At 38.7% G+C, this 14,808-nt stretch overlaps 1 protein-coding gene across 1 annotated transcript in view; it reads left to right on the top strand.

Moving 5' to 3' along the window:
• The window catches only part of FBXL2 (F-box and leucine-rich repeat protein 2), a gene marked incomplete at its 5' end in the record, with an annotated part of 28,487 nt that overhangs the window by 12,649 nt on the left and 1,030 nt on the right, over positions 1-14,808 (top strand). The window contains 10 exons of the mRNA XM_010074511.1: positions 575-669; positions 3,469-3,537; positions 3,624-3,719; positions 4,024-4,150; positions 4,345-4,419; positions 7,166-7,296; positions 9,636-9,696; positions 10,952-10,996; positions 11,312-11,368; positions 14,282-14,494. Of these exons, the coding sequence (XP_010072813.1) occupies positions 575-669; positions 3,469-3,537; positions 3,624-3,719; positions 4,024-4,150; positions 4,345-4,419; positions 7,166-7,296; positions 9,636-9,696; positions 10,952-10,996; positions 11,312-11,368; positions 14,282-14,494 (969 nt within the window). The remainder of the gene's footprint in view (positions 1-574; positions 670-3,468; positions 3,538-3,623; positions 3,720-4,023; positions 4,151-4,344; positions 4,420-7,165; positions 7,297-9,635; positions 9,697-10,951; positions 10,997-11,311; positions 11,369-14,281; positions 14,495-14,808) is intronic.

The raw sequence follows: 14,808 nt of genomic DNA on the forward strand, positions 1-14,808 counted from the left end.
AAAATAAAAGGTGCTGTTAGGTATTAGTCCTGTTAAATCATCAGTGTTGATTTCTTTCACCTTACCTCCCTAAAATTAGACAGAATGTAAAGTCTAGGCAGTTTTTGCAGTGGCCACCTGCTTTTGCAATCTTATCTTGTTTTTTCCTGCCCAAAAAAGGAGTATATTTTTATTGTAGTTTAAATAACATTTTTGCATAATTCTACTTTCAGATTGAATATTAGTAGTACTGTGCCATTCTGCTCACTCCTAATATATAGCAAAATGCACTTTCAGGATGTAAATAAAAAGCATTTTGTAGCAAATGTGGGGTCAAGTAGGAAGTTTTGCTTGTAAGCTGTCCCTCAACTTTTGACAAATAATGAGGCATAAACTCTGTAAATTGCAGAGTGTGAAAAGTTCTTTGGCATTCCAAAGTGTTGGGCACAGACATCCAGATATATATGACACTGAAGACTGGCGGGTGGGCTCTGGTGTGTAGCTGGGGCTGGTGTTCACTCCTAGCATTTTAATTTGCTTAGAATGTTATGTCAGAATAAAACTCAACAAAATTCTTCATTTTGTTTGGTTTAAGGGTCGTGTTGTGGAAAATATATCGAAAAGGTGTGGTGGGTTCCTGCGACAACTTAGTCTGAGAGGATGTCTTGGTGTTGGAGACTCCTCTTTAAAGTAAGTAAAGTCCTAGACTGAGATTTCGCTTATTTCCTAATGTCCAGACCAAAAGCAATTATTGTTACATTTGTTTGGATTTCTGAGTACTGACTAATGGCCAAAATGGGATACTTAAGTACCGTAATAATGACTCAATGAGATATCAGTTTGAGATCGATGTATAGCTACTGTTATTTTCTGGAAATGACCTAAGGAATGAAAACTGTGCTTTTCAGAGATGTGTCTTTTTCTTTCGTAAGTATTATGTTGATGTCTCTTAATTTTCAAGCAGTTAAAATGTTTTCAGACCTATACCCCAGTATCCTCCATTATTAATCAAGATTAGTAGTCAGTCAGTTTGTAGTTTATCTTCTAGTCTGGACAACTGGTGACCCTAGTGATGGGAGGAAGAATAAAGACTGACACAATTGAGTGCCTACAAAATCAGGAAAGGCCTGGGATTCTCTTCTTGCTCTAATGTAAGGACAGGCAGGCGACAGGAACATCTTGGGAGTCTCTAAAGAGAGACAGTGGTGCTTCTTTACACAGTATATAAATTGAACTGTGCAGTTTGTTCCCAGAAGATAGTTTGAATCCATATAAGCTTTTTCTATATGCAAACTGTTTAGCCAGATTTCTCTGTGGATATTTCTCTGAGTATTTAAACCCAAAGATCCTGCCTCCAGCTGAAGGGTTCCTAAGCTCCAGTTACTTCAGGGCTCGAAGAATATTTGAAGGAAGCCTTGGGGTATGGCTTTTTGCAGCTAGGACATCTCCCTGACTGCTCTCTGATGTGTCACCACCTGCAGGCACTCTTGCTGCCTCAGGGGAAGGTGCAAATTACTGCCATCTCCCAGATCACTGGCAATTGCTGTCAAAAAAAAGCCGTAGCCCCAACCAAAGTTAACTTTCTGCAGTGCTCCTCCGGGTTCCCAGCGCATTCACACAGGTGGTCCCAGTGTACTCAGTAGGGAAGGCAATAGCAGAAGTGGAGAAGAGGGGGAAGGCAGGTTCGGGGAGAGCTAGCAACTACCATGGTGAGGAGATGTAGGTAACAGTTTTCCCCCCAGTAACTCCATTGTCACATTTGGTGTAGGCTCCCAGCTGTGCTTTTCAGGACACTAAGGCTAGGGGACTGCAGTGAGGGTTGTGAACAGGAGCAAAAATTGTAGGTGGCTTCAGGTGCTAGCGGCATGTGAGAAGAGAGGAGGGCTGGAGATGGGGTATTTTAAATAATGATCTATTTAGTGAACAGATACTTAGAATAAGTATGCATCAGTTCAGCGTATAGCATATGTACATTGTAGGGATGATAGTGAGTCATGTTGGTGGGTAACAGGACAGGCTTAGCTGAGACCAGCTGCCAGTGTGTTCCCAGTATTCACATGTGCATCTGTAACAACGAACTGGTGCGGATGGTGGTGTCTAAGACACTTTATGAAAGAAGATGGTTCACCCCTGAAATATAAGCAGGTGATATTGAAATTAACAAATGAATGATAAATGCATGAGCCTTAAGACTTTCAAAGCATTCGCATAGGAAAGGTGGCATTAATTTTTAGATGCTTGTTCTGAAAGCCACTTTTCCTGTCAGGCTTTTTGTGTTGAGTTGTTTCCAGATACGTTAGTTTTGTGGGTGATATTAATTTCTCTATTTATCCTTCTTCTGCATCAACTTTTGTTTAAAAATAGACAATTAACAACGTAGGTATTGGCTGTTCAGTACTGAATGCTGGTGGCAGCTCTGTGAGGACATGCCTGATGCTTGAATCTCAGAGGCAAAGTTTGCTGTTCCTGCAAGTTATTAGAGTGTAGCGTCCTTCCAAGTGATTTGAAGAGTGTCTCAGTTGTAAATCAACCTCCAGTACATGAATTTTGGAATAGCTTTTTTGAGAATTGAAGTGGAAACTCTCACCAGTATAACTCCTTGCTGTTTTTTTCTTTTTTTCCATTGTTTTCAATCCACATTGGAAAGCCAGGAAGTTGTTACCAGCTGAGTGTGTAGTCGGATCTGTTAACCACGGCAAGCCTCCAGACAAAATTGTTTTTGTGTGTTTCCTCCACCCCTGCCAATGAAATCCATGCAGTTGGAGGAAACATGGGCATAAAAACAGTGTTCCGAAATGCAATGCAGCTGTAAATATTACTCTGCAGAGATGAAAAGAAAGTTTATGTATTTCTTCTGGGTAATTAGTATAATGATACATACAGGCTTTTAACAGTATAATAGCTCCAATCATCCTAAGAGTTCATACTCAGTAGTGCACACAGATGCATTTTTATTTTTTAAGTCATAAATAACTAATTTGCAATCCACAGGGCTTTCCATTAGCAGTCCCATAGGCTTAGGTCCCACTTGTTTATTGCACAGTGTATGTTCCTTTCCATATGATGTGGGAGTGAGCTCCTTCATAACACCTGCAAAGGCTTCAGTAATGAGATGTGTGAAAACTCTTCCCAGTAGCTTAATATTTAACTATTATGATATTTAAACCTTTCTGTTTATACCCTTGATGTTTTTATTTAAGGCATTTGAAGCAAGTCAGTTCTGGCATATATATGACAGATATGAACACCTTACTCAAATGGTATTTGAGAGAGGAATAACGCTTGGTTTCAGGAGTTAGCTGAGAGAGAGACTTGCAATAGCAGAAGGAAAAAGCAACCACTGAGACAGATATACTTTGTGATTACTCTGTGGCTTGAAGATTAAGCTTTTTTGACTGAGATGGAAGGCGGTAGGGGACAGAGCGCACTCTAGTGACTGCGTTACAACTTGTGACATATTAATTCTCCAGCTTTTTGTTGCTGTTTTAGGACCTTTGCACAGAACTGTAGAAACATCGAACACTTAAATCTAAATGGGTGCACAAAAATAACTGACAGGTAAGTCAAAGGGGTTTTTTGTTTGATAGGGAAATTTGGAAAAAGAAGTAGCTGAAGGTATTTTTAGTGTGTCTGCTGTTTTGCAGCACGTGTTACAGTCTTAGCAGATTCTGTTCCAAGCTGAAACATCTGGATCTGACATCTTGTGTAGCCATCACAAACAGCTCTTTGAAAGGCTTAAGGTAAGAAGATTCAGTGTTTTGTGTCAAAGAAAAGTGTTTAAAGACCTGTTCAACGTTTAATAAAGTTTAAAAAAATCAGTGCTGAACCTTAATACTGTGTATCAGCGCTGACTGTATCCTATAGCAGTTCTTGAGCATAGACTGTGGTGTTTGTGTGTGGTCTTTTCTCATGACTTTTCTGTGGAGGCCTGGCACAGTCCACTGGCTATCATTAATTTCTAACAGTGTGTTTAATTTGGGTTTCCCACTGTTATGACTATTTGAAGGCTGGATTTAACTTTATGTATTTTTTTAATTCTCCCAGTGAGGGTTGCAGAAATCTGGAACATTTGAATCTTTCCTGGTGTGATCAGATTACGAAGGATGGTATTGAAGCACTGGTGAAAGGGTGTAGTGGACTAAAAGCTCTATTTCTTAGAGGTTGCACACAGGTACATAACTGCTTGGGTGATCCTTTAGGAATAAAATTTTATTTGGGTTTTTGAAATCTCCATGAATTAAAAAATAGCCATTTTGTTACAGTCTTTTGTTCAATATTACAAGATGTGTACATTCCTTGGGCTGCTTTGCTGTGCTTTTAATTTCTTGTTTCTTTTCCTATGTCCGATTTAATTGCTGAATAAAGTTAGAAGATGAAGCATTGAAACACATTCAAAATCACTGTCATGAACTTGTAATCCTGAATTTGCAATCCTGTACAGTAAGTATTTGAAGCTTCAAAAGATACATTCTCTAAGAATCGTAAAAAATTTGTGACTGTTAATGAATTGAGGTGCTACATACTTAAATAACTCAACTGGAACATCTCTGCAGTTTACAGAATTTTGTGTGGAACAGAGGTCTTGCATGAACTGTTTTTACAGCTGAATGTGGATTTTGGAGTGTTGGGTTATTCCCCCCCCTCCATTACATCCTTCAGCTATAGCAAGCTCTGGAGTGAGAATTAACTGCATTCATTCAAATCTCATGAACTGCGTATGTGCTAAACCATGCAGTTTTGCAGATGTAGTTCTTGTTATCGCATCCCTTAAGGTCAAGTGTTTTGCTCTGTTTATAATTTTAAGGTTTCTAATTGAGCAGAAGCCGTAATCTGGGCTACATAATTGGGAGCATATTTGCTCTATTTTGTATTTGCTTTTTTTGTTGTCTCTGATGTGACTTTTTCGTAATGAGAAAGATCTCCTTTTAGATTTTACATGTATTTAAGTCACTCCTTGTCTGTAAATAAGCCTTAGAAAATACTGAAATAAATTAAAATGCCAGGGTTTCTGTCATGCAGATTCAAATAATGAAGTTGGTTGATTATTTCTTTTGCTTTTGGAAAGTTTTGTACAGTTTTATTGCTAGAAGGCGTCATAAAATTTGCTTGGGCTAAAACTTTCAAATCTGTTTTACACATTATTCCTGAATGAACATAGCATGGGACCATTTTTATTAGGATCAGATGAAAACTTCTGGACCTAATAGATTTCTTTAAAATGTTGAACATTTTGGAGAGTTATAGATTATTAAAAGTTACATTTAAAACCTGTAGAAATTAAGAACAATCTGAATATGAATACAAAGCTTGAGCTTCCATGAGCCAGATATTTAGTGAGAGAGAATTTTCAGATTTTTCAGTCTGAATTTAGGTGCCCACTGAAGTTGGGCACCTAAAGATAATAGGAATGAAAGTAAGTTGCTTCTTTTGGTCAGAACCACGCTCAGATGAATGAAGTCAGTACGTAATGTGTCCTGCTTGCTATGGCTTAGAAGCATGCTTCCAGAAGCAGCTAGGCTCTTTATGATCAAAGGGCTAGCACTGATTTTTACACAGCAGGTCTCCTTGTGCTTTATGTGATCCACACTTTCATTCTAGTGGCTCTGTTTTATGGACCTTGTAAAATGCCAGGCCAGCTCCAGCAGCTGTGGAATGAGCTGATGTTAACTCTGGAAACTGCACATCCGGAAAGTACCATCTTTCAAGTGTAGAAACTGGGGGCTTGCAGGAATTTTTTGAGCACTTTCCTGAGAGGGATGTAGGCATTGGAATCAAAAACCCTTTCAGAATGAAAAATTTTCATATTTAACTTGAGGGTTTTGTCCATCTCCATCAGCAACATACAATTTACATAGTCTTTCCCTCCAAAGTAGTTCCTTTTCCTAATAATAGTGTCATGAGTGTCTCTCAAAGGGAATAAAACAGTTCCAGAAAATATCTTCTTATCTGTAGATGGTGCAAATCCTTCTGGATCTGCAAAAAGAAGACAAGACTTGTAGTTTTCTGCCTGGAATATTTTTTATTTGACAGAATGATTTGCAAATGTAAACTACTGATATTAAAAAGTGCTGGATTAGGGGAGGGGGCAGAAGGTGATCTCCCTTTGTGCTGAGCTACTGCTATTTCTCATCCTCTTTTCATCTACAAATGGTAATGTTTTTGATAATAGCCTCAGAAATATGCTATAGTAGTATTAGTGTACTTAGATGAGTGGCTCATAAAATGAATGTGCATTTTCAGTGCAAAATACAGTAGAGGTCTTTGTTATCATTGGAAGAGTGGTGTTAGGCCAGGAAAGAAAATAACCTGTTTCAACCATGAAGGGGTTAGTCATTCAGCAGAAAAATTAAGTTCTTGGAGTTAGGAGTGGGAGGAGGAGAGAATACTTTTTCCAGAATATAAGACCTCTAAACAAAATAATATTTGCACACATACCCAATAACCTAGTTCCTGTTGCTATTTTGTGTGCAGCTGCATTGGGGCTATTTCTTGAAGTTCCTGTTTCAGAGAGAAAACTTTTTTTATTCATATTCCAAATTTAAAGTTACTTTTTTCAGAATATGTAGTGCAAAACTGTTTTGAGAAATGGAAAACCCTCTTTTGTGTTAAATCTTTCAGGTACAGACAACTGCACAGGGTAGGATAAACCTGGCTTTTACATTTTCTTGTTTGAAAATTATCCAAAGGTGAAGGATTTTTCCTCTTGGGTTCTACTGCTGCAGTACAGAGTAGGTAGTTAGCTCTCCTGCTGTCAAGCTTTAAGCTCTCTTTTACACTGTTCCTGGACTTACACAGTCACTGGAACAAAAGAGCTGAACCCTACAAACGTACAAGCAGCAAGCTATTTCACACAATGACACCTACAATTAAAAAAAATTATGTGAAATTATAAAGCAAAGTGAAAGAGGAGGACGACAACAAACAACTCTCCTTCTGTGCTTCAGAGTACCTCTGAGCCATACTCAAGATCTGTGGAAAAATACAAAGATAAGTAGGAATTGTGTGTGGGGATTATCTTCAGTGTTACCAATGAACATGGTTTCACGATGGTATTTTTTGGTTGAAAATCTACAGCTTGCTGTGGTTATATACAGTATGAGACTAACAGTTCAGTAATATGACTTGATTTTTGTTCTTAGCTGATTACTTGATAACAAAGTAACTTCAACCTTCTTCTGTGTTGCAGCAAATTTCAGATGAAGGCATTGTAAAAATCTGTAGAGGATGTCATAGACTTCAGTCGCTCTGTGTTTCAGGCTGTAGCAACCTTACAGATGCTTCTCTCACAGCACTTGGTCTAAACTGTCCAAGGCTGAAGTGAGTATGTCATGAGCGTGTCATGAGTATGTCATGTTGTTACTGGCCTGATCTAAGACATTCTCTTCTGAAGATAATCAGCTGGTATCCACAGGTTTGATTTAGCTTTGCGTTGTTTGTGTTACCTTTGCATTCAAAACTTGAAGTTAGAAGTGCCAGCTGAATCTAAACTTGAGGGCTGATCCTCTATAGCTATCATGTGAGTGTGGTCTGCTAGATACTGGAAAAACAAGAATTAATATATGATAAATAAAACATGTTGAACCTAGGGGTTCAATTCTGTGCTTCTAGCTAAATATTTCAGGTACTAATTACAAGCCAGAAGAAAAGAAGATATAAAGTCCATTATTTTTTTAAAAGGTAAAAATGTCTGTAGTTGTATTGTCTTGTGATGTTTGTACTCTGATGTGGTTTTATGCAGTTGTTTGTCTTGCAAAAAATAGCTAAATCGTACCTGAGTAATATATTTACAGATTCAACTATACATGTGTTTTCAATATGCTCTGCAGTACATCCTGGCATTCTGAAACTCTGATATGGAGTGTGATAATGTCTCTGCAAGCACAAAGGGCTGATATTTATGGGATATGTTTTGAGTTATAGGGGCTCATCAGCTACAAACAATATAAACTTTTACATTGGTGTAATTTTCACTCACATATCTGTTATGGTGGTATTTTCAGAAGGCAGGGACAGCCTCAGCTTTAATAACGAAGCTCAGGCATGCGGCATATCTCTGGTTGTAGAGACATATGATACTTCTTGTAAGGTCTAATTTTAATGTAAATTAAATCAAAACACAAGATTTTTGGCTAATGCTAAATTGCCATTCATGGCAGGAACACGCAAGAGTGACAACGTGTTATACTTCAGTCACAGATAAATGGAGGAAAGTGTAGATTGTGAAAATTGGGGAACATGTATTCAAATGCCGGTGTGCAACGTGCTGTCACACAGTGTTCCTTTAGCTGATTGAGTGAAAAAGAGCTTTTGTTACTGTAGAAAAACCCTCCTTAAGATAATTTCAGAGTGACAGTCCCCTTCACGTAACTGTTCATACTTACAAGAGCTTATATGTGCCTGTGTTTGGGGCTGAGTCTTCTGACACACTTAATTGTGTTCCTTAAAAAGCTGTGCTGGTATTACTGGTCTTTTTCCGTGTTTTCTCTCATTCTCTCAATTCACAGCTCAGATTGGCAATAAAAGGAGGACTAAAGTGCTATCAGTTGTGCAGTTCTTTTCAAGGGCAGTACAACTGTAGTAGGAATTGTTTGGACTTTGGTTGGTAGACTGTTAGCCTCTGTCTGTGCCACGAGGGGGAAGGCGTCTGCTGTTCTTCTCCTTTGATGAGGAACAGTATAAGGAAAAAACCTGACCCTTTGCAGTGATTCCTGCAGAGGAGTGTGTGATGGAAGGACAGATGATATAGGTGGTTACATCTAGACTTTTGGGATCATGTATGGAAACTACTTGATAAAAACCATGTTGGAAATCAAAGGGAACTGTAATTCCACACTTGTTCATACCTTCTGAATATTTCGGTATTGAGTATGAAAGAACACTCCTACCTCTGCTGGACATGCTGGCCCTGGTAGGAAGCACTCTGGAAGCGGTTATCAAGCAGCCCCCAGGCCACATCCTTGCCCCTGAACTCAGCTGCACTCTTGCTTGTGGCTTCGAAAAGATGGATTGAGCAAAGTCATGGTCAGAGCCCCACATCCTGTATTCCGGTGTATTCAGAAGAGCATTAGATTTATCTTTCCAAAACACAGTTATTTTCTTTAAGGTTGCGTTGACGTAGTTTATTATTCTTACTGTGGGCTTGAAGAATTTCATCTCCTTGCTTTCTGGTAACTTTGCTTCACTGTGCTTCGTGCAGAGGCTCTGAGTGAATTTCTAGTAAGCAGTTTTGCAGTTTTGTGGCTTCTCAACATCCTGTGTTTAGATAACAGGTTTTGGATGCAGGCTTCATCTGCATTTTCCTTAACTTAGGCTTTTTTCTCCCATATCTTTCCTCAGATAACACATGAGAAAACTTGAGCATTACACTGTCTTACTGAAACAAGAGATCAAAATGTCTATAATTATATGTAATTTTTTCCACTAAGGGTTGAGAAGATTTGAGGATTGAACTTAATCTGTTCTATGACTATTAAAATCTTCTGATAAGCTGGATCAAAAGTCTGCCTAGTACTCTTTAATTGCAAATTAGTGTGAAAAACAGGCATATATATACATTTGTTATTGGGAGCTTTAAGTTGCAGAAGACAGATTTGTATCTCAAATGCATTTGCTTTTCTCCATATTAATGTTTTTTTTAACATTTAAAACTTTTCCAGGATTTTGGAAGCTGCAAGGTGTTCACATCTTACAGACGCTGGTTTTACCCTTTTAGCACGGGTAAGTGGCATTTCAGAAGGTTAGAGCTTGCCTTGTGTTCGTTGCTGCTGAGCAGCTGTGAATTGATGCAGTCTTGCTGGGAAGAAATATGAGAAGGAAAAATAAAGTAGGAAGAACACAGTGGAGGAGGGGACTAAAAAGTGATTTTATTTTTTGGATTATACTTAGAACAACAGCTTGATCTGTTTTGCTGTCTATCATTGTATTTTTCAATTTTTCCCTTCTTTTTTTTTAGTATGTTTCAATTGGATTTATTATGCTTACCATAATTCTAAACATGTGTTACTTATTGAAGCCAAATTTCCTATATAAAGATGACACATACCCTTGTGATATTTATACACAAAAAATCACCATGAAATACATTATTCTGAGCATACCTTTAAGTTACAAAAATACTTACATTATACATTATAAGCGGTAAGCACTTGTGCCCTGATTAATTTTGTAAATATGGGAAGTAAGCATATTGGTGGTATCAAATGCTTCTGGTTAGACTTGTATGTTTGCTGGTTTAGGAAATCTGAACACAAAAATAATACGCTGTAAACAGGATTAATTTATGCTCCTGAAATTTAGTGCGAGTGAAGGGGTTTTTTTCTGGCCACAGTGGTTAAACAGAGTGGTCTTCTGATCGTTCAGCACTACAGCCTTGGCCTTTGGGTAGTCGCTTCAAGCCTGCTTTTGGGAGCTGCAAGTTCAACCGTTTCTTCCTATGCCTGTAAAAAACAGGGCTTGGGGTTTGGGCTGAGCCAAGGCACCATGCGGTCTGCTGTGAGGTCATGAGGTTGCATCATTTTCTTGAAATTTGTCATGATCAGATACTGAAAGCACTTCTTAAAGCTTACCAGGGATCTCTGAGAATATTGGGGAAACTGCTTGGATAAATGTGAAGTGCAGCTTTCTCCCAGCCTTCAAGTGGACCCTGTTTTAATATTTCCAGCATTCATTAGCAAAGCAAGTTGTTTTTAAGGCTTCTTTCTAAAGTATGATGGTGAAGAGAGAGGTTCCACAGGCTCTTAAATAAGAGAAGGGTTGAAATGTAGGGGTTTGAGAGGGAGGTGGTGTATTGCTTGTGGGTTTGTTTGGTTGGTTGGTTTTTTGTCCTTTGATGGTGATCAAATACTTGAAGGGATTTAGCTAACAGTTTCCTTTTGGAAGCTGTGCTATCCCATATTACTCGCCCTGTGCATGACTTTATGTCTATGTGTTGTTGTATTTCATCTTTTATCTGTTTGTTTTTTATTTATTTTAGAATTGCCATGAGCTGGAGAAGATGGACTTGGAAGAATGTGTTTTGGTGAGGTTTCCTAGGGAAAGGAGTATTTAACATGCCGTGTAAGAGTGCAGGGCCAATAAGAACATCAGCGCTTTCAGTTAAATGTGGTTTGTTTTTTTTTATTAATAGTGTTGTGTTTAAATAATAAATAAAAAATAGTAAATAAAAATAATTATTGGGAAATTCTATGCAGGGAAATACTTGAAGAGTAACAGGTGGTGGGGTGTTTTCCAGAAGTAACAGAACCTTTGTCTGGTAGAGAAAGAGAGATCCTGTTTGAGGGTTGGCCCTTCTACCATGTGTTGCTTATGGTTGTTTGGTTTCTTTTATTTCTAGATAACAGACAGCACACTGATACAACTTTCCATACACTGTCCTAAGCTACAAGCATTGGTAAGTTTAACTCTTTGTTCCTGAACTTTAATACATCCCCCCAAGCCACATACATACACAACTTCTGCAGTATAAAAAGAGTATCTAGATATCTCTGTATCTAGAAAAAGTTCCTGATGTGGTATGATACTGTGCAAAACATATGCAAGTTTTGTAAGTATTCTAAAAGAAACAGATTACTCCTAAAAAATTTACATGCATTGTGTGATAAAAAATTATTGCCAAATCAGGGGGAAATAACCAGAAAGCTTCTATTTTATGGTTAACATCCTTCATGTTTGATTACTTAGTTCAATTTACAGTACTCAGATCCTTTATAGATACACTTATGTGTTCACTAATGGTTTTCATAGGGAGTATGACACTTCATGTGGAGTATTGAATAAACAAAACCCCCCAGTGAAGATAACTGTAATCACTCTGTTATCAGTTTTGCATGTAAGCAGTTTTCCCCAGGGGCTGCGTTTACCTAGTTAATTATGGGAGGTTTTGAACTTTTGAACATAATCGGAGATGACTGAGATGCTTTCAGTGGGGTACCCTGCTTACTGTATTTCCAAGAACTGTTTTCTAGAGAGGGGTTGCTTAGATCTTTCAGAACATTAAAAAAAGAAAATTCAGGTGACATAAATTTGGCTGTTCTTCAGTCAAGCTGCTCCAAAATTACTAGGTGACCTTACAACAAGAGCTTCTGTATTTAGGGCCAGTTGTTCCACAAGTGTAGATGTGTTATAAACTCTTTCAGATCTACGTGAGAGAACAAGTATCTTTATAATCTTTTATTAGATGGGATTAAAGGAAGGTTTGCTGCTTCATTAATTAAGTTGTGTTATGATTACTCGGTGTTACTAAGGTAGCAACATGAGGAGGGATGGCTTTTAAATTGGACCTTGTTCACTATTTTTTATTGTTGTTTTTTATTTTTGCTTATTAATTGTCTCACCTAATTTCTGAACCATATTTCTTAATGTTAAGCCAAACAAGAGTTGTCAGGAGATGTGGAGCTGTTTATATGGGATAATTGCCCACTCCTGTGACAGATATGTTTTTGTGTTGTAATCCCAATTGTAACCAGTACTTGCAAGAGGTGTTTTGTACCAGTTCTGCCAGTGCTTCACCAGAGATATAAAACCTCATAATTTCCAAGTATTTTTTCTGAACCTGCTCCTGATGGCTGGCCTTTGTGTGTTAGCCCACAGACAGGGAAGTGTCGTATTGGTAAAATAACATACCTTCTTCTTTCTTCATTTGTTAGAACCAACTGTTACATCTTCATCAGTATCAGAGTAGTCAAATGCTTTATTACTTACTGGACTTAAGAAGTAATTTGTGGTGAAAGTGTTTTAACGTTTGTACAATTAGATTATTAGAGAAACTGTGCGATACTCATAATATTCCTGGAGATGAGAAGACAGCTAAATTCCTCAGTTATGGTGGTCATACTGTTTCTCACTGTCACTGTATGTCATGCTATATCTGATTTATACACAGCACTTAACAAAAAAAGAATTTTACCAGTCTTTTTGCTCTAAACATTTCCAGTAATTATCTTCATCAGTTCCATGTTATTAACACTTTTAAACAGGCTTATGAAGTCAGAAAAAAATCGTTTAGTACAAAGTATGTCTCATTTGGCAGATCTGTTTTACAAAGTCCTGCATACGCAGCTGTACATCCCGTATCGTCCTTTCAGTACCAAACACAGTGTTTCAGGAAAGATGAATTTTATAAGCTGCTTACTTCCCGGGATGGAAAACTCTTAATTAGCCAGCAGACTGCTGCTGTAGCCGACAGCTTCCCATAACCTCCTGTCCTTCCTTGAAACAGCAGGTCTGCTAGAGATGTTCTTTAACCCTGCAACTGCTGATTGTTTCCAGGCTGTGAGCCAAATCAGATGCTCAGAGCATGTACACGAAGAGAGTAGGTACAGGAGAGAACTGAAGTATTTAAAGAGTTCCAAACCAGTTACCGTTCAACTTAGGTACAAGCACAGGCAAGAGACAGGGCTGAGCAGAAAGCAAAGAGCTCAGAGCCCAGGGCAAGAGGAGTAGCGTTCATGGATCCCGCACATTTCTAGAGCAGGAGACTTGAGAGTGTTCATTTCACTGTCGACAAAGAGGGGGTTTTAAGCCTCCTCCGAGGAAAGTCTGTTTCCTGTTGTCATTGTCATTGCATCTCCAAAAGTCATGAATTCCCTCAAGGAACCAGGAAACTGCTTTATGTGGTGCTACTGCCCAAGATGCTGCAACTTTTCCACGCTCTAGAAATTCAAGGGAGTAAAAAAATATGCTGAAAAGGAGCAGAATGTTTTTATTATGCTGACTGTTGCAGGAAAGACCTGCTCCTCCAGCTGTACAAGATGTTTATTACTCCTTGTATGTACTGGCTGAGGTGCTAAGCATTCAGTGGTTTTCCTGAAATCATTTGGCAAATCAGTCCACTCTGTTCTTTGGGTGGACTTGCATGGGCTTGGTCCCAGTGGGATGTATGAAAACATGGCAGCTGTGAAACTAACTCCTGTCAGTAGATCCTCAGCTATTCCCCTGTGTTCTTGCTTGTGCTTTAAAGTTGTCTTCTGTTTGTGGCACAGCACGTCTCGTGGTTGCACCCATCAATAGTGGAGGTGTGTGACAATTGGAAGAGAATTCCCACATTCATAGAGAGTAACGGGGCTGGAGGAGTTTGCCAGCGACACGTTTTGGGACTGTACTTGTTTTGAAGCAAAGTTAGAAAGAAAATACAGCTCTGCTCTTGTTAAAGAGAGCTGTTTCTTTTGGTACTCTTCTGGATTTCAGCTGCCTATTTTTTGTTTAACCATGAGAATGAAGGAGGCTGGAGGGACTTCTGATGTTTAGAGGACAGAGTAATTTAGAACTGAGTGATGTCCTTAACCTGTTTGCCTCTCTGTTTCAGAGCTTATCTCACTGTGAATTGATCACTGATGACGGGATTCTTCATCTGAGCAACAGTACATGTGGTCACGAGAGGCTGCAGGTACTGGAACTGGATAACTGTCTTCTCATCACTGACGTGACTCTGGAACACCTGGAGAACTGCCACAACTTGGAGAGAATCGAGCTGTACGACTGTCAGCAAGTCACGCGAGCTGGAATCAAACGAATCAGGGTACGTGTTTACTGGCTTGTTCCAGTGGGAATGCCCAAGCTGTCAATACTGCTCGAGATTGTATGAACCCTGCAGGTATCCCAGGCAAGGGAGGATGTAAAAACAGAATGTGGTATCATTCTGTTAGGTCCCCACCTCTAGAGACTAAATGTAGCTTTTCTAGATGAGCAGTAATAAGTGCCTAATTCGGTTTATAACTCATGGCACTTTTGCTGTTGGAATAACAAGTGCTTATTTTCTGCTTTCTGTATTTTTTCAAATACAGGCTTCTATGGTTTTAGAATTGTGTAGTGACATTCTTGTAACTCTCCTAA

This window comes from Pterocles gutturalis, unplaced genomic scaffold (genome assembly GCF_000699245.1).
Source record: "Pterocles gutturalis isolate BGI_N339 unplaced genomic scaffold, ASM69924v1 scaffold20917, whole genome shotgun sequence".
Taxonomy (NCBI): Eukaryota; Metazoa; Chordata; class Aves; order Pterocliformes; family Pteroclidae; genus Pterocles; species Pterocles gutturalis.